The sequence below is a fragment of the Castanea sativa genome, chromosome 11 (assembly GCF_040712315.1).
Source record: "Castanea sativa cultivar Marrone di Chiusa Pesio chromosome 11, ASM4071231v1".
Lineage (NCBI taxonomy): Eukaryota > Viridiplantae > Streptophyta > Magnoliopsida > Fagales > Fagaceae > Castanea > Castanea sativa.
This window is the reverse complement of record NC_134023.1, coordinates 61,010,633-61,038,247: the sequence shown is the minus strand read 5'-3', so window position 1 is coordinate 61,038,247 and position 27,615 is coordinate 61,010,633. Positions and strand designations below refer to the sequence as shown.

General features: G+C 34.7%; 2 protein-coding genes across 6 annotated transcripts; one reads left to right on the top strand and one right to left on the bottom strand.

Annotated features, from left to right (window-relative positions):
* The first annotated feature begins 3,632 nt into the window (after nucleotides 1–3,632).
* On the top strand, nucleotides 3,633–12,495 carry LOC142617363 (putative disease resistance RPP13-like protein 1). 5 transcript variants are annotated; one of them, XM_075790188.1, is made up of 9 exons: nucleotides 3,633–7,729; nucleotides 8,423–8,659; nucleotides 8,773–8,869; nucleotides 9,359–9,551; nucleotides 9,800–9,962; nucleotides 10,095–10,218; nucleotides 10,423–10,631; nucleotides 10,964–11,292; nucleotides 11,415–12,495. In XM_075790188.1, the coding sequence occupies exon 1, from the start codon at nucleotides 3,961–3,963 to the stop codon at nucleotides 7,693–7,695; it is 3,735 nt and encodes a 1,244-aa protein (XP_075646303.1). In that variant the 5' UTR covers nucleotides 3,633–3,960; the 3' UTR covers nucleotides 7,696–7,729; nucleotides 8,423–8,659; nucleotides 8,773–8,869; nucleotides 9,359–9,551; nucleotides 9,800–9,962; nucleotides 10,095–10,218; nucleotides 10,423–10,631; nucleotides 10,964–11,292; nucleotides 11,415–12,495. The 5 variants fall into 5 exon arrangements, with proteins under 5 accessions (XP_075646303.1, XP_075646304.1, XP_075646306.1 ...); XM_075790189.1 differs by having other exon boundaries at nucleotides 10,042–10,218; XM_075790191.1 differs by lacking the exon at nucleotides 8,773–8,869.
* A 9,468-nt stretch (nucleotides 12,496–21,963) lies between these two features.
* LOC142616866 (potassium channel AKT1-like) lies at nucleotides 21,964–25,922 on the bottom strand. The gene is made up of 11 exons (XM_075789625.1): nucleotides 25,888–25,922; nucleotides 25,456–25,821; nucleotides 25,278–25,335; nucleotides 24,860–25,180; nucleotides 24,490–24,735; nucleotides 24,266–24,364; nucleotides 24,046–24,079; nucleotides 23,731–23,927; nucleotides 23,246–23,440; nucleotides 23,066–23,141; nucleotides 21,964–22,820 (listed from the first exon to the last, which is right to left on the bottom strand). Exons 1-11 carry the CDS (start codon nucleotides 25,920–25,922, stop codon nucleotides 21,964–21,966), a joined length of 2,484 nt encoding a protein of 827 aa, XP_075645740.1.
* Between the last annotated feature and the right edge of the window lie 1,693 nt (nucleotides 25,923–27,615).

Sequence of the window (27,615 nt, the reverse complement as noted above, 5' to 3'; positions counted from 1 at the left end):
CCCTTTTTTCCCACCCCCTTCCCAAAGCAACTTGGATCAATTGCATGACTGTTACACAATTTATTATAGAGCAGCCCAACTACTAACATGGCAAACTTCCTCACATTTTGTTTTCCTTGGTATGATCTATGACCCAATTATTAATAGGAACTCTTGAACTTTTTATTATTTTTTAATAGAAAATAAAAATGAAATAGAGGTTCTGGAATTATGCAATAAATAAATTATTTTAGGGTGTTAAGTAGCTCTTAATAACCATGCCCACATTTGTTGTTTCGTGTCTATGTACTAACTTAAAAATAATTGCCAAGAGCTTGTAGTTCAACGTATTTTTTGATGTTTCTAATTGATAAATTTAGGGTTCAAATATCTTCTCTTATTGTAACTATTGAATTTAAAAAAAAAAAAAATTTATCCACCCTACAAACTACGGGTTTTTGGTTTGAAACTTTATTGAAAGTTAGTTTTTTTTTTTTTTCCAAAATTTAGGGATAAAATTAGTGATGTAAAGAAAAACTTTTATCTATATTTTGGGGGGGGGGGGGGGGGGGAAATGATATATTTTAAAGTTTAAGAATGGAAAATGAAACATTTCCAATAGTTTAAGGATAAAGATTTTTATTTTTTAGAGTTTAGAGACATGAAATTCATGCAAATATTAGGGATAAAAATAATATTTCAGTCCAGTCAATATTAATCACAAAATAGATTTTACTGAAATTGGGATCATCCAATTCAGTTTCACAAGTTTTCTTTTTCGATGAAAAAGATCCTTGCTCATGTTCACATTTGCTTCCTTTTTTTTTTTTTTTTTTTTTTTTTTTTTTTTTTTCTAGGTCTATAAGCTTGTTGACGGTTTGTTTTGCCTTTCCGAGGATAGTAGGAATGATATCGGATGGGGTCAAACTTTGGTTTAGATTTGGAAGACAATTATCATATCTGCAGTATTTTGTTGGATCCCAATTTGTTAGTTCAGAGAAATCATTGCCCATACTTGCGTATGTTGTTCAGGTGCTAGTGTATTGTTTGATACGGGTTGCTCTTTGCTTCTACTCATCGAGTATGGAATGATAAGTTACTAGATAATGGACTAGGATTTACTCATCTGTTTTGAAATTTAGTTCTTGAATATTTTTGTTTATAAAATTTTGGTGAAAAATAGAGAGAATAGGAAGATAAAATCAATATAGATTGATAGAGTATTTACACTCATGGAAGCAAGTAACTAATAATTTCAATCTCTAAAAATATGATTTACAACATTATCAAACTGCCCCTATGAAAAACCCTAATCTATATTGATGCTTCATTTGGCCCACTACGATTCGTCCTTGAAACCCCTAAACTAAAAATTGGTATTACTTTCTTATTCAAAATATGAGACAATATCTCTAACACTATTCTATGGTGAATATTTAGTTTCATGCATTTTAAAGGTGTAGTGTCTAATTTTACGAGACTTTGAGACATTTATTTTTAGATTTGTGAAGCACTAAATATTCACCAAAAGCTTTATAGCTCAACTAATTGAATCATCTAATGTGTATATAATATTTAAGGTTCAAATCTCCCCTCCCCGTTGTAACTATCGAATTATTGAATAAAAAAAGAATCTAAAACAATTGAGAGCAATTATATAATCATTTGATCTTCGTTGTCAATCAATGAACAAAGAAATGAAAGGCAGAGAGTAAAGAAAGGGGTGGACAAAACAAGAAAAGAAATTTCCTTATTCTAATTTTAGGATACAAATTCGTAGAATGAGAGCCACGATGTTAAAACTATCATAGGCAATTCATCCTGTCGAAGAAACAGTAACTACATATCGTGATCAATTGTATACAAAACCAGTCTTATATTATATTATATATTTATTTTCATAAAAAAAAAAACAGTGAAATAACATTTAAAAGGCTCTGTAAGGATCAATCAAACACTCCATCTCCATCTTCATACTGGATAGAACGAGCAATACCATCAGCAACCAAGAAACACGTAGAGAGCCATTCACATAGTCCCATCCAAACCTTTGTGGCCACCCAAAGTATTGCACTTGCTCTCATTGGCATTATAAATCCTTCTGCTTGTGCTTTTTCTCTCTTCTTCCAAATACTTGAACATAAATAAAAATGAAAATGAAAATAAAAATAATAAAAGAGGACTCAATAGAATGGCATGATACAACCTCTAATTTCTGTAAGTCTTCCTTGAAAAAGAAAAAAAAGAAGAAAAAGAGATGCATATAAAAGAATTTAGAGAACAAATTTAAAACCTCTTCCCAACATCTTGGAGCCTCCCAAAGGATTCATCCCTGTTAATGTGTGTAGGATTGGGGGGGACTGCAAACGCCAGAGGGAATTGTCACATACTCGAAGAGATTTGAATACCCTTGTTTGTCCCAAAAAAAAAAAAAAAAAAAAAACTAAACTAACAATATGTGGGTTGTTCTTATCCTCATTTTAGAGAATAAAACCTTGACTCCTACGAAGTTATAGGTTTATCCTGCTTAATAGTTGACATTTTTACAGGTATTTATTTCCTCCTAACTTAGGACAGTGACAGCCGTACTAATGAATGTGTCAACGTGGTTAAGCTGCTTACCAATTATGAAAAACATATATAGTGAAATGAAATTAATGAATAATGAGATTAGCATATACTTTGTGCGCAAACTATGTCAAAAGGATTTGTTTATATTAAATGTTTTAGAGTACCTGGATTCTTCCTATAAAACTCGAGTCTATCAAGTATCAATCCCTAGCAGTTACATACTTACATCTGCGTAGGTGATGATGGTGGCATGTGCTATTGGCGTTGGGATTTTAGAGTTACTATAGTATGATAGTACTAGTTGATTGTAAATAATTAATGTGTAAACCATTTCTCATTTTTTTAAATTACCTTCACCTTTATCTCTCAATGACACAATTTTTATTATGCACTAATCATATTAAATCTTGATCATATCAATTATTTATAAAAAAAGATTATAAACAATGTTGTGTTATTAAAATTATATCTTAAATTTTATTGGCTGATTATTTTCACTGGGGGGAGATTTTTTTTTTGGTCAGAGATGGGGGTGTTCATAAAACTCTCAATAGTAAAATAGGTTAAAACCCCTAGAACATTTTATACCGCTACGCCACTACAATAATATAACGTTTTTTCACACCAATTTTGTACATAAATCTTGATATCATAACAAATAGATCCTTTTTGTCTATTCTCTTACTATTTTAATTTTTTCCCCCGTAAATTGATTAAAAGAAAAATGAAAAACGACTCAATCAAGTTAATAACGACTATTATTCTTCTCAGTAAAAAAAAAAAAAAAGTTAACGATTATTATAATGGTTTTCAATATTGGCAAAAGTAAGAAGAATGCATACACATCACTTTTGATTTGATTGAAGATGGTACATAAGTGATTTTTCACAGAAATTCTATCATAAGCGTATTGCATTGTATATTTAAATATATAACTTTGGGATTTAGTCACCTAGAAACCAAACGAAAGAGCATGCACTTTCAATTCTACCATTGCTGCCACATTCCTAGAGAGTAGTGGCCCTCATCAATTAATCTGGAAAAAAAAATGTTTTCACTAAGGTAAGCATGTGGAAAGATTCTCAAAATTGAAAAAAAAATTCATAGAAATTGGCAAGGACTTTCTTCCAACGAATACGATTACATCTCATTATATTATTGACTCTCTGCCAATCATATTGGACATGTCTCCACCTCCCATCATAGTTTATTGATCATTCACGTGTGTTAGGTCAAGTCAAGCAGGCGGCTAGGTTGTCCATGTGCAACCCATGAACTCAGAAAAAGGATCTCTATCAATCTAAATCTGCCAAGAAGTTTAGACTTTTACATCACAAACTGCTTTCTGCCTTATTGCACTTTCTTCTCTCAACTCTTTTTTTCAAGCTTGTTCAACCAAGAACAGAGACTATGGCTGGGGCTTTGGTGGGTGGAGCTGTTCTCTCAGCATTTCTTCAGGTGGCGTTTGACCGAGCGGCTTCTCGCGAGGTCCTAGACTATCTCAACGGAAGGAAACTGATTGATCGTTTGGTGCAGAAGCTGAAGTTAGAGCTGATGTCTGCTGGTGCTGTGCTCAATGATGCGGAGGAGAAGCAAATTACAGACCCAGCTGTGAAAAAGTGGCTGGATGAGCTCAAAGATGCTGTTTATGTTGCGGATGACCTCCTCGATGAGATTGCCTACGAAGCTATGCGATGCAAGTTAGAAGCTGAATCCACTAGTACTAGTAAGGTAATGGATTTTTTCTCTACTTTTGTTAATTCATTTGACAAAAGGATACAATCCGAACTAGAAAACATTCTAGAACAACTAGAATCTATTACAAAACAAAAGGATGTTCTCCGTCTAGAAAAGGTTGCTACTGCTGCACAAGTACCATCACGACCATTGACAACTTCTTGCCCTGAAGAATATGGTGTGTTTGGCAGAGACAAGGATATGGAGGCGATATTTGATATGTTCCAATCAGATGATGCAAGTGTTAATGGTATATGTGTTGTTCCCATAGTAGGTATGGGTGGGGTTGGTAAAACAACTCTCGCTCGACTTATATACAATGACAAGAGAGTCGAGGAGAGTTTTGATCTCAAAGCTTGGGTTTGCGTTTCGGAAAATTATGATTATTTTAGGATAGCAAAAGCTATTTTTGAAGAGGTCACTTCATCTGCTTGTGACATTCAAACCATAAATTTGCTGCAAAATAAAATCAGAGAGAAATTTAATGGGAAGAAAGTTTTCCTAGTTTTAGACGATGTTTGGAATGAAAAATATGAAGATTCAGTTGAGTTACTCAAAGTTTTCAGATGTGGGGCACTGGAGATTAAAGTTATTGTTACAACACGCAGTAAAATAGTCGCATCTAATGTAGGCTCAGTTTCAGCTTATATTCTAAATGAATTGTCAAGCGAAGACTGTTGGTCCTTATTTGAAAAACATGCATTTAAAAATGGAAGCTCTAGTAAATTTCCCATTCTTGAGAAAATTGGTAGACAAATTGTCCAAAAGTGTAAAGGCTTGCCTTTAGCTGCAAAAGCACTTGGGGGTTTGCTGCGGTTTGAAGAAGATCCAACAAAGTGGACAGAGGTTTTGAAGAGTAATAAATGGGATTTACCTATAGAAAACAATAGTATCATTCCAGCTCTAAGATTGAGCTACCACTACCTTCCCCCACATTTGAAGCATTGTTTTGCATATTGCTCAATCCTTCCGAAGGATTATGAATTTAAAAAGGAGGAATTAGTCCTACTGTGGATGGCTGAAGATTTATTACAACAATTCGAAGGAAATGAAAGGATGGAAAGAACAGGTGAACAATACTTTCATGATCTAGTATCTAGATCGTTTTTTCAACAGTCAAGTAACAAAAATCCAAGTTTTGTAATGCATGACTTAATCAATGACTTGGCAATGTTTATAGCTGGAGAATTTTGTTTCAAGCTGGAGATTGATGAGTCTTGTGTAATCACAAGAAAGACTCGTCATTTGTCATATGTTAGAACTAAATATGATTCCTCTAAGAAATTTAAGGTGTCTTACAAGGCCAAGGGTTTGCGAACCTTCCTTGGATTAGATTTGCCACAATCTCAATGGTGGTTAAAAAGGATATCAATGATGATGATAGATGATTTGTTGTTGACATCTAAGTGCTTAAGAGTTCTTTCATTTTCTAGCTATAGAAACATGAGGGAGTTGCCTAATTCTATTGGCAATTTGAAACATCTACGCTATTTAAATCTCAGTGACACTTCAATTAAATGGTTACCAAATTCTCTATGTACTTTGTATAATTTGCAAACCTTGTTATTGTCAGGCTGTCACTCCCTTATCAAGTTGCCTACTGAGATGTGGAGATTAGTCAACTTGCGCCACTTGGATTTAGTTGGTACAAAATTGAAAGAGATGCCACTGCATATGGGTAAATTGGGAAATCTTGTGAAATTAACTGCTTTTGTTGTGGGCAAAGATACTGGGTCTAGTATTAAGGAGTTAGGGGAGCTCCATCATCTTTCTGGAGCATTGTCCATTTTTAACTTGCAAAATGTTCATCATGCTAGAGATGCAAGGGAGGTTAATTTGAAGGATAAGCAGTACTTATCTGAGCTAGTGTTTCAATGTGGCTTTGACAATGAAAGTTCAGAAAATGCAAGAGATGTTCTTGAGCAATTGTGTCCTCATTCGAAATTGGAGTCTCTCACCATTGAAGATTACGGGGGTACAAAATTTCCAAATTGGTTAGAAGATTGTTCTTTCTCCAATATGGTGTCTATACGCCTTGCCAATTGTAAGTATTGCTCATCATTGCCTTCACTTGGGCACCTACCTGTCCTCAAGAAACTCTATATTCAAGGTTTTCATTTTGTATTGCGTGTGGATCGTGAGTTCTATGGGGATGGTTCTTCTACAATTAAGCCTTTTAAATCCCTTGAAGTATTAAGCTTTAAAGACATGCCAGAGTGGCAGGAATGGTTTTTATTTGAAGGCGAATATGAAGATGAGGGTGGAGTTTTCTCTACTCTCAAAGAGCTTTGCATAATTGAATGTCCCAAGCTAAGCGGTGGTCTACCCAGTCAGCTTCCCTCTTTAATCAAACTTGAAATTGAAAAATGTCAGCAACTTGTTGCTTCAGTTCCTAGAGCTCCGACTCTCAATACATTGCAATTAAGTGATTGTGACAAGGTTGTGTTGAAGGAATTACCACCCAAGTTGGATGACCTCAAAATTAGAGGAGGTCGCATCTTCTTGCAGTCTTTTGTGGAAATTATGACGTGTCTCACAGTCCCACGAAGTGGTGTACTTACTACATTAAAATCACTTGAAATCGAAGGAGCATTTCAGATCACAACTGGCCATTGCTATCCTTCTCTTGAAAGTTTGGAAATAAGGGATGACTCTGACTCACTCTGGTCTTTTCCCTTAGATGCGTATCCAAAACTCAAATCTCTCCAAGTGTTTGAAAGTAAAACTCTTGAATCTCTTTTCGCATCAGAGGAATCTTACCGTGATGTTAGTTCTCTCTCTTATTTGGCGATTCGGTGTTCCCCTAATTTTGTATCCTTTTTTAGTGGAGGTATCTGCGCCCCTAATTTGACAACGATGACGATCAATTATTGCAACAAGTTAAAGTTATTGCCTGAAAATATGCGCACTATACTCCCATCCCTTGAGTTTTTGACAGTCGGTGGGTGTCCAGAACTGGAATCGTTTCCTGAGGGAGGTTTGCCCTTAAATTTAGCAACACTTAGTGTTTGGGACTGCGACAAACTATTTTCCCGTCGCATGGAGTGGGGATTGCAAGATCTTCACTCTCTTACCTATATCTATATCTCCAGAAACTGTAAAGAAGTGGAGTCCTTTCCGGAGGAAGCGTGGCTGCCTCCCACTCTTACCGATATCTATATTAGAAGATTTCCAAATCTAAAATCACTCAAGGGTTTTCAACATCTCACCTCTCTTGAAACCTTGTATATTGGTGACTGCGATAACCTCCAGTACTTACCAGAAGAGGGCTTTCCCACCTCCCTTTCTTCTCTAATTCTCAAAGGCTGCCCTCTTCTAAAACAACGGTGTGAGAGAGAGAAAGGGGAAGAATGGCCAAAAATTGCTCACATCCCCAACATAGTGATTGACGATGAATTGATCACATGAGCTATGAGTCAACAAGCGCTTCTGCCCAGATCAGGTAATTTTGTATTTATAAATGCACCATCAAGTTGGGAGTATTTGTTTGTTATCACCTGCAATTCCTTTTCAAAAAATTGGGGCTTTTTCTTATGGCACGTTTGATTTAGGCAGCATGAACATTTTTTGATAACCTCTTACAATATATTTCTTAAATTCTTTGAGAAGCTTGACACTGATTATTCAACCAATAAAAATAGAGAAAAGATTTTTCAAATTATTTGTCTGGAGGTGTACAGGATTATATAGCTAATAGTGGTCAACGATTAAATTATTTATTTGCATATTTTTCATCATTGTGTATAATTGTAAAAACAATTAAAATTGACTGTATAGTGATTTATTTAGAATAGGTCCTTTATGTATATAAAGATATCACATTCCTTAATCATAAGCTAGACATAGCATATCTCCTGAACATCCACAACAAGAGTAAAGCTTTCTAGTATTAAATATACTTGGAAGTCTCCAATGTTGGAGTTATTTTTAAAATATAATATATATATATATATATATATATAAATTGCAAAAAAAAAAAAAAAAAAAAAAACTCTGGGTCTTAGGAAATTTTAGGCAAAAAAAAAAAAATGGAAGCTTCAAATAATGGTACGGCTACATGATTTTTATAAACTATTTGATTTTCAATGTGGGGATGTCAATGTAGATACTAAGTTCTTTGCCTATTCTTTTGCAGTGTCACTAACAAATCCTCCAGGCTCCAAGCATCACTTTTGTGCTACCTGGCTGCTGGTCCTTTTGCGTTGTACAAACTACTGAATTCTTAATCTGTTTTCAAGTCACCTGTAGAAAGCTCATCCTTCTTTCCTCATAATGGTATAGCTGCAGTTACTTCATTTTCCGTTCACTACATTTCACCTTTGGACATTTGAAGTGTGAGACACAGACTTTGAAGGAATAATTATCCTAGATGGTAATTTTTTCTAGCATATATATGTCTTTGATGATTAATGAATTCTTTTTACAAGTACAGACTACAGAGTACTTTTTGTGATATTGGCTATTGACTTGGGCACAATATGGCAGGTTATTAATTTCAGGTGGACAATGGGGTATTTGAAGCTAGTGTTGCTTTAATACCTACAAACAGTATGCATGACAATCTTTTGATTGAATGATGCTGGTCAGTATTCCCTAATGCTTCCTCTTATATCTTTTAATTTTGGAGAGGAAAGCATGTAACTTACAAGGGAGGAAATTGAAATAGATTTAAGAAATAACATATTTGGAAAATCAGTGCAACATTTTTTTTCTTATTAAATGCTTGTGTGACTAAAATAAGAAATAAAACTGTGTAGCATAAATTTTTTCTCTAATGCTGAAAATTTTCAAATCATTTTTAAATACTTCTTTTAATGTTCCGTCAGCCCAAAATCTCAACTCATTTATTATTGCATTGCTTTTCAATTCATTTGGTCACTACTAGGATATCCCTGATTTAAAATTTTTTTCCTTGTCTTCCCCACTAATTGAAAATAATGTAATTGATGTTCAATTTCTGTACACTTAAATCAATAATTTCTTGCAATTGTTGATATCCTTGCCTCTTTAAATCTAATAAGAGAACAATAAAATTCTGGTGAATGTTTTATTTATTGATTTGTTTTTGCAGGATAAACTTTAACTGAGCAACCCAGAAAGAGGCATTAATATTGTTCAGTTACATGAGAAGGTCTATAGTTTCTCATTCATGAGTCAGAAAATAAATTATCAGGGTATAAGGCCAAGCACAATTCAAGCCTCCCCATCCCCCGTTTCACTCCACACAAGAGATAGCTAGCAACAAAACTCAATTTTATTGTCAGGTACTTCTTTACATCCAGCTTAGTATGAAGTTAGTTTACTACTTTTCTAAATGATTTTTAAAACTGATAAAACAGATATGAGAGGTTTCAAACTACAGCCAGAAATTGTAAAGGGGTGGAATTCTTATGCAGATTCACTTCAATTTTTCAACAAGCACAACACAAGCCCAGCATCTATTTGGCTTGATATCAGTGCTTATTTGTCCTCTTACATCAATCACACTCCTAAATTTCTAATATGCTACCAGGTCACTAAAAAGTCTTCTTATCTTGAGGATCTATGGTTGCTTGACTCCTTCGCCAACATTCCAATTGGAGGGACCTGCAGCATTATTCAGCTCCTTCATTTTGTGTCCAAACTTCCGGTGGTACAACAAGCAAGTGGGAGATTGAGGGATTGACAAGTCTCTGGTAGTTTTTTTTTTTTTTTTCTTTTTCCCTTAAGCTTATGTATTTAATGACTAACAGATTGTTTCTTTTAACAATTTAGACTATAAGAAGTTCAAAATGTGATTGTAACATTTGTCTTGAGAAATATGGCAGGCTATTTGACCATATTTGACAAGCGGCAGGTGGAACCTAGTGCAGAATTGTAGCTTCCATTATCACATTTTTTTTTACTAAAATCACTTCTCATGAGAGAAGTTCTTTTGATTGAACAATGCAGGTCAGCTTCACACTGTGCTTCCATTCTTATCATCTAACTTTGCTCTTCTCAAGAGAGGAAAGCAGTAATTACTTCTACTATGAATAAGAAATGGAATAAAAGTAGTAAAATGTTCTCATGGACAGTAAAAAATGGTATTAAAATTATTAGAAGTAATCAGGGTTGAATGCTCATCCGTATAATTATCTAAATGTCAAATTCCAGATGTAACAGACACATCATATGTGGGTGGATAGGCCTTCGTATGACATCCCTTGTTGGAGTGTCTAATCATGAAGAAATCAACTTATGGAGTCTTTTCTGCTGGAGGTCCTTGCTTGGAATTCTTGTTTTGTTGTCGATAATGAAAACTATGTTTTCCTGCAACTCTTGAAACACAAAAAATCCATGCTGGATGGATCATGAAATTAAAGGTGGTAAACTCATCTTGTTCCAACAATTTGTCATTATTTTCAGATTAGATTAGCATTTATGGGAACATCTTTTGTAACTAAAAAAATTCATCATCATTTTTACTTACTATTTTTGAACCTTTTGGTGTTTGATACTGCCAAGTTATATGCCTTTGATTGTCTTCTTTATTTATTTTATTCTTTTTATGTTATTTGCATCAATGACCTTGCTTGATATGACCAAACGACAATCATGCATTCTGTTATTTAAACATATGTGCAATACTACCACAGTGGCAAGTACATTTTGTAAATTCCATATGCACCTGTTTAAATGTTGTATACATTCTCAGGTCAACAAACTACCTCTCTCTAAGCTTTGGGAATTGATGGTGGATGGAAAACAGTCAGTCCTCTCCAGATTTTTGGTACTTTCTTCTCTTCCACACTCCAGAGAGTTCAAAAGACTCAGCACATCATTGATCTTGTTGTCCTTGCAGTCCTCACCAGTAGGGGATGTGCAACTCCATTGTTACTATCAATAATTCTAAATTGTCCTACGCTGAGAGTGTCATGCGAGAGGCATAGAGGGGGAAACTTTTCCAAGATGACTCAGGTGCTTGTTCCATGAAAGATCAAGGTCATTCTTGAGGCTGTGTCTTGTCACTACCAGAAATTACCAGTACGTGTTTTCAAACCACAGGGTGCTCGGTGGTTGATAGTTTTGTTCAATTGAGCTGTGTTTCCTACATAAGATTTGGACCTCCAATCCTGAATGATGTTTAAATCTTAACTATTTTGCAGGTTTTAAACAAAATATATGCAACATGCTGAGGCTTCTAACAATAACATCCCTGACAAATGCTTGACATCATCCTATTAATGAATACAATAATTATAGGCTTGGTTTTAAGATCTGAGGTGCCTGCTATCAACCAAATTTGACCTTCTACAACCAATGTTTCCAAAGAGATAAACTTACATCCAACAAGCAGCAATGATATCTGTCCTACCTGCCTGTTCTTTTGAACTCCATATCAAGTTTGAACCTCCTTTTGTGAATTGGTACAATGAAGAGCAATGGAGAGAATTGTGTAGCTCCATTTTTCTGATTCTAGATTTGATTGGAAACATTTCGCTTAGGAAATTTGTATAATATCAATTGTGATTATTACATTCAAGAACTTGATCATTTTCCAAATCAGTTTGCTCAGATGTAATCTAAAATATTCTTGAATTTGTATTTCGTTGGTACTTTTCCAATGCTATTGAGATTTCATTAGGAATCTAAGGAAACGGAAATGTGCACTCGACTCAACTGAGCATGGCAATGGAAATTTATATTTTGAAAATAATAATGAGACTAAAGATTTTCTTGGCAACAAAAGAGTGCTCAGTGGTTTAGTTTTGTTCAATATGAGTTGTGTTTCCTACATAAAATTTGGACCTCCAATCCTGAATGATGTTTAAATTCAATCTATTTTGCAGGTTTTCAAACACAATAAGTGCAACATGTAGGCTTCCAACAATAACATACCTGACAATTGCTTGACATCATCCTATTGATGAATACTATATTTATAGGCTTGGTTTTAAGATCTAAGGTGGCTGCTACCAACCAAATTTGACCTTCTACAACCAAAGCTTCCAAAGAGCTAAACTTACATCCAACAAGCAGCAATGATATCTGTCCTGCTAGCCTGTTCTATTTAACTTCATATCAAGTTTGGACCTCCATGTGTGAATTGGTACAATGAAGAGCAATGGAGAGAACTGTGTAGCTCCAGTTTTCAGATTCAAAATTTGATTGGAAACATATCGCTTAGGCAATTTATGTAATATCAATTGTGATTGTTACATATCAAGAATTTGACCATTTTCTAAATGAGTTTGATTGGATATACTCCGAAATATTCTTGAATTTAGATTTTGTCGGTACTTTTCCAATGCTATTGATCTATCATTAGGAATCTTGGAAACAGAGACATACAATCGACTCAAGTGAACCTGATTAACATTTTGGCAATGGAAAATTATATTTTGAAAATAAGAATACAAGACTAAAGATTTTCTTGGCAACACTACTATGAAAAGCCTTCCAGATGGTTCTATTGAGAACATGATTTGCTAAACCCCAAAAGTTGAGGGTTAGTGGTCAAAAACAATTACAGACATAAAATTACACCAAAAACACTATCACTGAGGAATTAGATGCTGTGAATAAGTGTAAACTGTGTAACTAATCTACTTCACAAAATTCTAGCACTAAAACTCCACCTTTTGTTACAGACTGAACTCTTTTACTCCCACCACTAATCTCCCATTCCACTGCTTCTATTATACACTAAACACTTGAACTCCAACCCCTAAAAGAGTCTGTTTGTCTTTCCAAAGACAATGAGCCTCTTGAGAATGGAAAAATGCAAACAATAACATGTTCCTCACACACTCTGCTGCCCATGCTATTTGTCATATAAAAAATCTTTTCAGCAGAATTATCCAGTTACTAGCTGTATAAGCACATTCAACAAATAAATAGTGAAGAATTCCCCAAGTTCAGTTCCAAACACACTCCTGGCCATTTTTAGATGAAACATGCCTACAAGTAGTAACAGTGCCTGAAAATTGACATCATTACTGGTTTTTTCTATCTAAAAGAAATTCCAAGAATCTGCAGATGTATATAGCTTCCAATAGCATCAGGTAACCAATTATACCGTCCTCTTCCTTGTAAGTTACCATTGGTAGATGTTCTTCTTAAAGTATGCAAGCTGTTTGGATCCAATATTTAATGGGTATGTGTGACCTGCATAAGCATAAAATTTAGAGTATGTTCAAGCACAAAATGCTGACATTATATTCTGCAGTTCAGCAAAGAATAACTTGATGATGTAAAAGAACCCCGGAGATAAAGAAACTAAAACTTCAAAACATTGTGTCCAGTACCACAATTGAAGTAAAGAGAAAGGAATACACCATATGTGAAAGTTTTATCACTTTTCCTCCTATGTCGACAGCACAACAAGAACCTACAAGCAAGAATCTAATATGTAGCATATATGTTGTGTATGCGTATAAATCAAACTGGAATTTGAAAAAGAAAACAAAAATCTTATATGATGACTATGCAAGCTATTGGATTATCTTGGGTCAAAAATCTTCTGTTTTCTCCTCTTTAAGCTGCTGCTTAGCATATAACAGTGGTAGATCCATAGCACAGCACAGCTAGCAGGCAGGCATTTCTTCTTATGAGGATGGGAATCTTTGGCAGGATCATCAGATACTTTACAAGATGATAATCTGCAATACAATGGCTACACGTACAAATGCATGCAGATGGAACGTTTTCAATCCAGGAAAGTGGTGTGGCAATTTTGTTAGCTTAGGATAGTTGTGAATCTCAATATCCCTCCCTTCAACTCCAGAAGAAGACCACTCCTCCCATTGTAGCATGCTGTCAAACTTTAAAGTCTCCAAGGATGGAAAAGGCATAGCAGAAGAACACCCATCCCTGCAGAACTCAATCCCTATTCTTTTTATTCTATCCATTCCTTCGACTGTGAGGTTTTTGAGAGAGGGTAGTTGCCCAAGTGGTGGCAGAGAACTACAATTTCTACAATTATTAAGTCTCAGAAGAATCAGATTAGATTCAGCTTCCAGCTTACATCTCAGAGTTTCAGTAGCAAGCTCATCCAATATGTCCTCTGCATCATAAAGAGCATCTCTAGCCATGTGCAGCCACTTCTCCACTGCAGGGCTATGGAATTGCTTCTCCTCAGCATCATTAAGCAATGCAGTGACAGTCAGCACTGTGATCTTCAGCTTTTCTAGCAAGTCATCAAACTTCCGTTAGTGCAGTAAGTCTATGAACTCGCGGGAAGCCAATCTGTCAAACAGCACTTGAAGGAAAGCAGAGAGAAAAACCTCTGCACTCGCCATGATTATCAAACCAGATACCAAAAACAAGAATGAAGAAAGACAATGCAAAGAGAAGTGGAGATGAAACTGAATATGATACAATGATTGTTTTTGTTAACCTTACTGATTTAAATCCCTTAATATCTAATGTTATGTAACAAATAAATAAAAAATTTAATCTCAATTTTTTTTTCGTGATAATTAGGCTGCCACGAAGCCAAAGAGATCACCCTTCTCTTTAAATAATTGAAAGATACCAAAAATAGTGACATAGTAATCCAAAACTAAAGATATTAATTGTTCAATGCAAAATGAAGCAGTCAAACAAGACTATTCCAATGGTGGTTCAAAAAGTCTCATGCAAACACAAGTCATGCTTCTGTTTTTGGAGTTCTTGCCAGTATATATATATATATATTAAATAAATAAAAATTTAAAAAAAAAGAGTTCCAAAAAAAGAAGAAGAAGACTAGTGGTGGCAAGTACTACTATAAGTTAGCTAACAGTCACTGGTTAAAGCATCTATATCACAGAGGCATATTTAGATGCAGCAAACAAAAACAGTGAGTCTGTGTAGTCAGGACTAATACAAACTAAAACATGCCCCCCATGGATTTAAGTTTACAAATAAGTAGTGGACACTTTCCCCAAGTTCACTGCCCAAAAACAATTCTTGCCTCTTCTAATCTACCAAAGACTTAAAATTGAACATGTCACAAGTCAATTAGGAAATTCAATTTCATATTAGGTGCTTCTCATTTTAAAAATTTTAATTGGTAATACCCCAACTTAAGGGAAAATACCCTTTTAATCACAAACACAAATTCTAATTAATTATTAGCATTTGATCATCATATCCAATGAAAGGTCCAAACCTGTAATTGGGCATTGCAGTTTCCCATATGCATCTTCGATTTTACATAAAGAAATTTAAATCATCAAAAGCCTCAAATTTGGTCAAAGTCAAAATGTATATGTGTGTAAAGCTCCCTCCTGAAGTATAAATTGAATGACCATTATGCCAAAGGTGTGCAATAGTAGTATTTTAGGAAAATCTTATTATGCTGTAATGACCATTACAACGTACCAAACGTGTCCTTTGTATTTAAACCAAACCCTAAAAGCAGAGATTTAAATTTTAATAAATAATTAAAAAATAATATTCGGCTCAATTTATAGTTTAAATCTTCAATCTAAGATCTCAACTACATGGTTTAATGATAGTTGGAAGAAATTAAATTGGAACAAAAAAATACCCAAAATCAGGGCATTAACCTAACCTTAACTTTGAAATTTCCTTAATTCCCACAAGATCAATCTAATTTAAGAAAAATTGAAATCAACTATTGAATGAAAAGTCTTGATTAATATATCAGAGAGTAAGAGAGGCAAGGAAATATAAACGGTTCCAAAGGTTCTATTTAGACAACGCAATTTAGAATTATAATATAGTTATTAGCCAAATGTCCATGCAATTAGGGACGGGGCTATTCCTAGGCTCCTAGGCTTTAGGGGGCAACCCTTTAAAATATACTAGTAGCTAATCCGCGCGATACACAGGAAAGCTATTGGTAATGAAGGTTTAACATTCTCAATTATTTAATAAATGTATGAAAGACAAATTTAAAGAACAAATTAATCAAGATGAACCACAACAATAGCAAATATGTTAACCCATCCAACAACAAAAATACAACTCATAAGCTTAAATTATATCCAAACACAAACAAACGGGAAAAAAAAGGTCTCATATTAATACAAAAAGAGAAACAAAACAAAAGGCTAAATGTAAATTAAAATTATAAAACATTAATAGTGGTCGTTGTAAACCACAAAACAAATACATGACTATTTAAAATCACTACTATCAGATGAACTGTCAAAAGAGATAGCACTATTAATAAAATAAACAATCAATACTTTTTTTTTTTTTTTGATAAGTGTATGCGCACTTAATATAAAATAATATAAAAAATAAAATAAACAATCAATACTAAATATAAAATAATATAAATAATAAAATAAATAATGCAAGCGCATGAAGTTAACACTTGATGGACGTGGCTGAGACATATACACTTAAATTTGAAAGCTTCACAGGCTTGATTAGGCAAAGGCACACAAAAGAAAATAAGGTTGAGAAGACAAAAAACGAAAGCAAATAGAAAGGAGCTTGAGCAAAAAAGAAAGAAAGGAGTCTTGGCGAAGAAGACGAAGAAGATGGAGGTGACAGCAGCTATCTGATATCGACTTCCGTTTTTCTCTACGCATTTTTTTTTTTTTTTGGTGGATAATATTTAAATGATCTGAGTTTTGAGTTTTGGGGGAAGAAGGTTGTAGAATGTAGCGTGAGAATATCAAAAGAATAATTCAGATGTTAAAATATTGAGGTTTATATTGCTTTTCTAGTATTCATAATTAACCTCACAAATTTGGAAATAATTTATCAACGTTTGAGTTTAAGTTAAAGTTAGATTTGTTAGAGAGATAGAGTTTCACTCTTTATTAATGAATATTATTAATTATAATATTTATTTAAATAATGCCGATCGAAAAAAATTTTATAAATTTAAAATATTATTTATTTCTAAAAACTTAATTAGGATTGGCTTGTTACCATATTTTCTCTCTCCACTTGGTTTATTATTATTTTTTTATATCAAAAACTCTTCACTTGGTTCATAATTCATTCTTAGACATGCATGACTTAAATGGATTTCAATTAGCTCAATTCAAAAAGTCTCTTAATAGACGTTATAAGTTGAAATAATCTCTAAAATCAAAAAACAAAAAATACATGCATGGGTTAATATTATTTATATGTTTACACTTTTTATTTTATCAAGTATATGTCTACTCTTTAAAAGAAGGGTTGTTTTTGCCAAATATTACTTAAAACTTGAGTTTGGTAAGGGTCTGTTTGGATACAGCTTATTTTGTTGAAAACTGAAAACATTGTAACAAAATAATTTTTAAATGTGTGAATAGTGCACAAGACCCACTGAACAGTACTTTATGTCTCCTGAAACACGTGCATAAAAAAAAAATTAAAAAAAAGGAAATGTAAAACGCTGGAAACGTGAACGCAAACTCTCAATCCAAACGCGTACTAAATTCGATATAACTTAAGTTTGTTAAACTCGATATAACTAAATAAGTTTAGAAGAGTAAAAGAATGGCTTAATATTATATATATGTTGACACTATTGAAGAGGAATAAAAGGAGTCACCTTAGGTGGAGGTCGGACAATGGATCTACTAGGGCTGAAGTCAAGCTGTGTTCCTTTCATAGGCTGCTCTTACTAGAGGGCAAAATCACTGGTTCAATCTGGACTGTACCTATATAAACAGTAAAATTGTTTAATTACTAGGCGATGTGGGATCAATATGTATGCTTTAAGGTTTTTTTTTTTTTTTTTTTTTTTCAAAGGTGCTTTACTCGCTTAAATTTTGATGAGGAAGTTACAATTTTGATTCTTATTTTAAAAGTAATTCTTCATTTGATTTTAAAATACACATTGATAATTATAGTAAAACAGTCATTATTGTTACAAATTATATTCCATCTCAAGCAAAAAAATTATTTCTATTCTATTCCATGCTTGCCATGTAATTAAAAATCAATTACTATCATTTTAGACTATATATAAACAGCTCTATCTTTTTACAATTTTTCGACTATGTTTTACCAGAATTTGGAAACGATGCTTAAATCTTTTGTACTTCAATTTTCTCTAAGGTTCTCGATTTATTATTATTATTATAAAAGCAGAGACCTCATGCGGGAGTGTATGAGGTTCTGCCAAGTGGCACATCATTTGCAATAGTCTTTTTATTAACTTTCCTCCCACCTTCTCTCAACTCTTCATCTCCCCCATCAAATCTAATTGGCCAACATTATTGTCACTAGCTTGGAATTAATAACCAATTACTCACATTCAATGCTTCTTAATGTTTTGGACTTTCCAGGTCAATTCATTTCACTATTACTAAATTTACTATTATCTTCCCCACTTTATTCTCTTCTTAACCTTCAGTTGTCCCTTGGAATTTTCACAGCTAACCTTCAGTTTTCTAAAACAATCAAGAAGGATACATGAACAAAATGATCTATACATCGCTAGCATCAACTTTCGTCTATTGGTACCATTCCTCTTTATGGTAGTCCCTCTCATATATCATATCTACGTACGAATCGACTCTTAAGAGTGATTAGGAAAGCACTGGGTTTTCATGAGGTTTTGCCAAGTGGCATATCATTTGCAATAGTCTTTCTATTGACTTTCCTCCCTCCATCTCTCAACTCTTCATCTCCCCCATCAAATCTAATTGGCTAACATTATTGTCACTAGCTGGGAATTAATAACCAATTACTCACGTTCAATGCTTCTCAATGTTTTGGACTTTCCAGGTTAATTTATTTCGCTATTACTAAATTTACTATTATCTTCCCCACTTTCTTCTCTTCTTAACTTTCAGCTGTCCCTTGGAATTTTCACAGCTAACCTTCAGTTTTCTAAAACAGTCAAGAAAGATACATGAACAAAATGATCTATACATCACTAGTATCAAATTTTGTCTATTGGCACAATTCCCTTTATGGTAGTCCCTCTCATATATCATATCTACAAATCCAGTGGATTTTCATTTTTTTTTCTTAATTTAGCCGGTGTTTAAGGTAAAATTCATTTTTTTTTAATTAATCTATTGTATAGGTAGCAATCAATTATGAAGAGTGATTATAAATATGGATATTCGGTCTTCGATTTATAAACTTGAAGATGAAGTTGAATAAATAATCAATGGAAACCTTTATTCTGTTAATAGTCTTCCATTACAATACATTTCTCATTGTTCGCTGTGCATTATTATGAAGATTGATAGTATTTGAATATCAAATTGAGTTAGCTAACTTAGAGCATAAAGTTTGATCCACTTGAATTTTCAAATAGAAAGAAAAAAAAAAAACCTACAATTTTGACTTTCTTCAGATTTTTTTAATGGTGGTTATTTTTTTCCTTTTTAAAATTGGTTTTTGATTTGTGGTGCTTTTGTAGTTGCCATTGGAGAATAATGTAAAAGTAGATCCAATAGTTGTGCAAATTGATAGGCTCGATTTTTTTTGGTCCTACAGGATAACTCTAATATGGATGCATATAAGTGTCTGGTCAGGTATTGTTAGTTGCTAACTTGCTCAATGTCATGTTGTTTTATATTAGAGTGAGATTCACTAGATTTTTAGTATGTTAATGCTTAAATTGTTTGTTAAAAATGTTTTCAAGAAATGAATGCACCCTGCTTTGCTCAGTTGAAATGATATAAGTGTTGTTCCATTTGCAATATATCGGGAAGTCTATATTAGATATTTAGCAAAACAAACATTGAAGATTTCCCTTTATTTGTTTTCAAGGAAAATTAATATTTTGGAAGCTAGTTTCAAAAATATATATATATTTTTTGGAAGCTATATGCTGGATATTCCTAAAATCTATGTGTCAAAAAAAGTGTTGTTGCTTTAGATTGAGAAGGAAGATAAAAGCTATTCTCCTTTGACTTTTATTTTAGTGAAATAATTTTTTTCCCTTCATTGTTTTGTTTTGTATTTATATTGTATTTTTCTCTTGAGAAAATATTGGAATTTAAATACCTCTCATTTTCCTTATGTCAAAGGCTTCAACAAAATCTTGGCAAAAACAAAAAAGGCTGAGTTGAAATTTATCAAGGAGTTTGTAAGTGGTAGTTAAGCAATATGAAATAGCCTATGGAGAAGAAGAGAAGTTTTGCTTCAAAATAGTTCCATCCATAGACACTCTGTGGTGATACTGGTAAGTGGATAAAAAAGTTCAACATGTACTAAATGCTTTTATTTTTTAATTAAGTTTTAAACCTTTCTTTTCAAAACCCATACTCTGATACTTCTTTATTCTTTCTCTCTTTATCTCTCATTTTCTCATGTTCTCTTGCATCATGTGGTATTCATAGAAAAATCTCAATATAGTAGCCAATCCCAAATCTAGGCAAATTAAGGAGGATTGCAATGGTTTAGTTAGTGTAAAATTTAGACACTTTATAAATTATCACGATTAGTCTTTTAAATATCCATAGCAAACCTTATAGTTTTGGGATTAAGGTTTTGTTGTTGTTATTGTTTTAATGTTAATCTCTTTCATGATAGATATAAAATGAATTTGATATTTATGAAAAAGCAATTTTCATCCCTGAGAGTAAAATCTGATCAATGATTTTCATGATAGTGTTGAAATTTTTAGAACTGAAAAGAGGAATGCAATTACAGCTTTCTTAATCATGCTTTCTAAACTTGTAAAACAAGTATTTTTAAAACTAAATAAAGCAGTGCTTATAGGCCAGCAGAGTAGTATTGTACACTAAATAGTAGATCAGTTCTATTGCACATTTCTGCAAATGTAAAGCAAGTAATTCTACTATATTAGTTTGTTAATGGACCCGAAATATCAATAAAGGACTTGTAAAATATGGAGATATTTAACAAAATTATAATTGCATGACGAACCCAAACCTCAGAAGACATGGAAAAACTGGACTATATATCTCCTCTGTTAATGTCATTGTGCAACTTGCTCAAGGCCCTGGCTGCCAATTTCAGTTGCAACCTATTTTAGAAGACATTTGCTAGCTGCAAATCACATCAGGAAGCATTTTGGTTTGGTATAGGAGTGTATAGGCTTTGTTGCTAAGGCTGCTAAGTCTTTACTTAGACTCGTAATGAGCTAGGCTTTTTTTTTTCTTATACTTAATTCATTTTGATGCTTGTAATTACTAGCCCCGTGACCGTTTCCTCTTAATTGTTAATATATCAGGAAACAAGTGCAACAAGGGGTACCAAGGTGCAAGCTATTTCGCTTAACTCAAAAGTATTCCATGACATTCAGAGCTGACATTATTCTGTATTGTTAGTAGATTATTGTAAAGGAATATGAATGTCCATTTAGCATGCGGAAATTAAATTTCAATGTAGCAGAAATTGGAGAAATTTTAACAGTGAAGAATGCTGACCCTATGTGGTGCTAGAATAGGGTCGATGGGTTCCCTTTATTAGAAATTTGTTTCTATTTATTTTTGTTTCGATTTGGTCGGGGTGTCCTTTTACCTTGGAAAATCGTACAGTTACCTCATGGGGAATTACCATTTGCCAATTTAGGGTGTGAAGTGTGAACAGAGCTCCCTAGAATGAAGAATGATAAGCAGTGTGCGAGAAACTGTGGAGTTCACACCTTGAAGGATGCTAAAGCCATAAAGAAATTAGTGCTAAGAAATTTGGGATTGTGCCTGCTAAGGTTCTAACCATCACATTGAAGGATGCTAAATAAAAAAGGAGGAAAAAAATAAAGATAAAATTCAATCTATGTATGTACCAAAAGCATCCATTGGTTTGAGAGCTTTTGCTGTTAGATTCCTAAATTCCAAGATAACTGACAAAAATAAGATGGTCACCATCTCTAATTGCCTCTATATCATCATTTTCAGCTCCATCTTTACTTAGGACCTTCGAAGGCAGGATCCCAAATTTCTTTGCAGCAATATCAAGTAGCTCTTGAAAACTCCCTGGAAGTAGCACAAGTTTTCCACTAGCTTGTTCTTTTTCTGGACAACTGATGGTCACTCTAGCAGCTTTACTTCCAGAGTCTCTAGCACTTCTTATCTGATTAGCAGGGAATAGAAGATCTTTCTCCTCAGTGTGTGCAGCTGACATAATGCCAAATAGTGAGTTGTGGAAATTATTAGCCCTACGCCTTGGACGGGTTTGGCTCCATGATTCAAATGTTATTCCTTCGAAAGAGACTTCCTGGGATAGAGGACTGATTGTTGGCTCACTATTAAATCTGCCAAGGAACTGATTGCCACTTCTCTGCTCAGGCATTGCAATGAAGGATTGATTTTTGGGCTCTCCACTAGATTGGAAAAGTAGTTGAATGTTTTCATGTCCTTGTTGTTCAGCTAGAGCCCTTGGGGTCCAACCATCAAAGTCTGGTTTGTCAATATCAGCACCTTTGTCCAAAAGAAATCTTACTATTTCAGTGTTGCCTTCACAAACTGCAATGTGGAGAGCTGTGGTTCCATTGGACTTAGAATGCGTTACATCTCCCCCCAGACGAATTATTTCCTTGAGCAACTTCAAGTTGTTTTGCTCAGCAGCAGTGCATGCAAATTGACCAATGTCTCCGGAGTGTAATTTTGCTCCATTTTCTAGTAACAGGTTGATCACTGGTTCATGACCACCCAGCATTGCCACCCACAGGGGCACATTCCCGTCTGAGTTTGCATACACAAAATTGAATTCATCGCCTTATATTACATATTGAATCAATCCCCAAAATGATCCATGCTTGACAATAACCCAAATTCCAAAATCAAATGAAATAAATGGAAATTTAACTAAACTGCATTCTTAAAACAAAACCAAGCTATATCATTGTCCCACATGGTTAATAGCAGAACATTGCAAGAATTAAAAACAGGAAAAAAGCAAAAGGTTAAGCTGTTGGGCTAGGAGGTACCTCTATTGTTAGGATCTGCCCCATATTCAAGTAATAGATGCACACAATTCTCACTTCCTTTGGCGGCTGCTATATGCTGATTTTACATAAAACAAGGGAAGAAATTTAAGAGAGAAAGTATCAGAATTCACATCATAAGAAGTTTAGGAATAAGATCAGAAGTGGAAGCATGTCACACACAAGAACTGTCCTGCCACTGCTGTCCAATTCATTTGGATCGAGACCCCATTTCAACAGCTGTTGTAACAACAAGTCATCTCCCCTAAGAGCTGCAAAGCATAGACTAAGAGGTAGGTCCATTCTACCACGAGCTAGCATGTTCTCTGTCTCCACTAAAACTTGTGACATTATTGGGTCATTAAGATCTTTCAAATGCTGCCCACCAAGAAGAAAAGGCATGTAGCACATAATATGTTAAAGTTTGTCATATTTATAATCAGAATTACTTCACATTACACAAGTTCTTTATATTATACAAAACCAGCATCTACTAAGCTTCATCAAAGACTAGGGAAATGGGATGAAAATCTTATACCATAAGGACACAATTTAAAGTGTAGTTCTAAGTTAGAAAAGGCAGCAAAGGTGCAGATTAGTCTAAGTAGGAAAAGTGTTTCTCCATTGATAAAGGTTTAGATGTCATGAGATACTATAACTTTACAGACCTGAAGGAGATTATTCATTATTATTGTCCCATCTCCAACATTGGACTGAACAATATTGAAGAATGTGGCACGGTTTAGCCTCAGTAGCTGGCTCAATCTTTTGGTCCGCACTGTAAATAGCTGTGGCCTATAACAAAGTACCCCAATCTCTCCACAGAGATCACCGGCTTTTGCCTCTCCAGCAACCAGCAACCTGCAATCATTTTTCATTATTTTATCAGTCAACATCTTGTATATCATGGACACCAGGAAAGATGTTTGAATTTCTCATGCATCCATTTAAAGCTGTTCAGAAAATTTGAAAGATCATACTTGCCTGTTCAACTCCATTTTTGAAGACCAATAGCTCCTGTGATGCAATTCAGACATTAGAGGAGAGGCCATTATTTGCTATATTAAAGAAAGGAAATAGCAATTCTCAATTGGGAAAAAAAAAATTGCAAAACAATAGTGCAGCTATATTTAAATTAACTAAAAAATTAAATTAAATTCAGGATTTTAAGATTTTGAGAAACAAAAAACACTGAATTATTACCACAGCACCAGTGACAAGTATGTAGAAGTCCGTAGGTGATTCATTCTGCAAGATCACATCTTCCTTAGGAGGAAAATATTCGGGTTTCATCTCCGAGACCTTTGAAATTTATATAAAGAAAAAATTGGTCACGTTAACATTTATTCAAGAGAGGCCACGCAAAAATCACTTTAAGGAGAAGCATTCAAAGATTAGAAGTTGAGGCAGCTTTAATGAAATATTACCAGCTGAAAAAGCAAATCATTTGAAATTCCTTGAAACAAGTACACCTTATCCACAAGCGAATAAAAAAGATTATTAGAAATGCTTGACCGGATGGCTTTAGGAAGGGAATCGAAAGTCTCTTGCTGCTGGAGCCCCTCAGAGTCTGTTCTGAACTTCAAACTTAAATGTGCAAGCATCTGTTCTTGCAAACGAAGAGGCAGTCGGTTCCTCTTAGCGAAACTTGAGGCAGCTTGAATGGTATCCCTCTGGATATTTGTCATAGAAGACAAGGAAATGGTACTAAGAATGTACCAGGAATCTAAATCCAAGTCTTTATGTTTATATATGTATGACAGAGTATCACTCTCAATTAGTACAGTTTTTACTCACATATTTACTGGTCCGACTGGCCCCATTGACAACCAAGTTTGTCATGTTTCCAATCAAATATGATGTCAATCCAAGGTTACATAGCATGAAGAATATGTCAAAGATCATCTCCCTTGTATTCACTGCATGTAAATCACCATAGCCAACAGTAGTTAGAGTAGTGATGGCCCAGTAAATCGCCGTCACATAGGAGATCCACAATTTCTGTTCGAGGAAGTTGTTTTCCATTGATGATCCAATCCATGTTCTTTTCGGGTTACCATAACGTGATGCCAGAAGATAAAAGAAACATCCAGAACAATGAAGCCAGAAAAGTGTAACCTGTATAAACAATATCCAAATCATAAGACAATTACATTGTGCATGCTTTTTCTTTCACCTATAAAAATAGTCCTCTGAGTTATTTAAAAAGACTTACACATAGAAGCTTTGTACATCGAACCCAAAAGTAGTTGTAGTTCTTATCTTTTTCCAATCTGTATTGAGGAACAAACAAACCCCATGTTAAGACTTAAGACAAAAACAAAATAATGTTCTTTCATATTGTTTTACAATGGCTCGAAGGCATTCATAAGATGGGAAAAACCTCTTCACACCTGGAAAAAAAGGCACTAAATCTTCGGAGACGCCAAAGGCGAAGCATGTTGAATAAGCCATATGACCTTAAAGGTGATGGAGATATCTTCCAAGCAAGCTCAGATGGGATTATGGATATGACATCAAAGACAAACCAGGAACATGCATACTTCCATGCTATCTTTCTTGGGTCATCCACAAGTAGGAAGGTTACTCTATCAAGGTAAGCTACAAAGAAACTAATGATAATATCCATAGCAAAGAATGCATTGACAACATTATCAGCAATGGAGAGAGGTGCATGTTGCTTCCTAAGGAATCCGAATTCAAACGGGGACACCCAAGCAGTATAGATGACCAGAAAAACAAGAAAATTTTCCCAAATCCTGCGATAATCAATGTAATCTTAGCTTAGCTTAGCAAAAAAAATATTGTCATTTCAAATTTTAGACAGGAATTTGTTAATCTTAGTAAGAGTGCATGTCATATATTGTTTTATTTTATTTTATAGATATAATAGAATTTAAACAAATATTGTAACTAAGTTTTGCTCCAAATATGCTCTAAAGTGTTTTGAGTGTGATGGAATGCGAGTATCTTGAGAGGTCTGGGGAAGAACAGGACGAGCTCCAACGGAGCACTAAGAGAGTTAAGGAGGTTTCAAACAGTGGGGACCAGGTTGAAGAAAGCCATGCTCTGGATGACACCAGGACTAAGTCCTACAAGGAAAAACTCGTGGGAGACTTCCCAGGAGCCCATGCTCAAATGTGCTTAGTAAACAACTACCAAGCTGGAGACGAGGAATCGTATAATGAGATGGATGATGTTACTGAAGGTGTTGCTGCCGTGATGCTTTCAAAAGAGACCAAAACAAGGATTAGAGGTGCATGGTCCAACGCTCTCATTGTCAAGGTTTTCAGCAGAACGGTGGGGTATCATTACCTACACAAAATGGCCATGAGTATGTGGAAACCGCAATGTAGAGTAGACTGTTTGGACCTAGGAAGCGATTTTTTCCTTTTCAGGTTCGAAGCCAGAGAAGACATGGATAAGGTGCTGGAAGGGGGTCCATGGTTCTTTGGAGGACACTTTGTAGCTGTGAGATTATGGGAGCCAAATTTTAAGGCTTCCACTACAAAGTTGAACTCCATAGCGGTATGGGTGAGATTCAATGAACTCCCCATCGAATACTATGACGCGTATGTGTTCTGGGAAATCCCACCTTAAATTTGTTAAAATCGATGTAAACACAGCGACAGGAACGAGAGGAAGGTACGCTCGTATCTGTCTTCAAATCGATGTTTCGAAACCGTTAATCAAAACAGTGCTCATTGGACGTTTGGCGCAAGAGGTAGTGTATGAAGGCATTGGGGCTTTATGCTTTGGGTGTGGAAGAGTCGGGCACAAGAAGGAAGGGTGTCCCTATGTTGTTCGAAGTCCGGCTCCTGCTATGGATAGTAAACAGGGACACGAGAATGCCATGACCGCGCAAGCAGAGGAAGGTGACGGTAAGGTTGAAGGTAGCTATGGTCCCTGGATGGTTGTTAGTCGGAGAAAGGCAGGGCCTAAACGAGCTGGGGGGAATGTGCAGATTAGCGGTGTGGATGGCATGAATATAGTAAGTTAGGCACTGTTTGAAACTATAAAGGAAAATAACAACTCGAGTTTTTGAAACTCGAGATTTACATAAAAAATCGAGTCTCAGAAACTCGCTTTATGCTCGCTTTGCGCGTGCTGAGGTGGACAAAATGCCACCTAGATCTCAAGTCTCTAAAACTTGTTTTACTCCAGATAAAACTCGAGTCTATAAAACTCGAGTTTTACTGTATCTTATTTTTAAATTATGTTTTCATAAGCATGAAACTCGAGTCTTAGAGACTCGAGTTTTTCCAGAGTAACTCGAGTCTTATAGACTCGATTTCCTCTGGACAGTTTATTTAAAACCCAGCCCGTGGCATTAACACTCACAGAGACTCACATTAACACACTCACAGAGAAAGCCTAAAACAGAGCTCCTCTCAGCCTCACTAACTCTCACTCATTCACCCTCACTAACTCTCACTCACCCATAACTCTCTCACACCACTCACTCTCACAAAACCACATTGTCCACTCTCTCAAAACCACATTGTCCACTCTCACTGCTCTTCCCTCTTAGCAAATTCATATCTCAGGTAAGG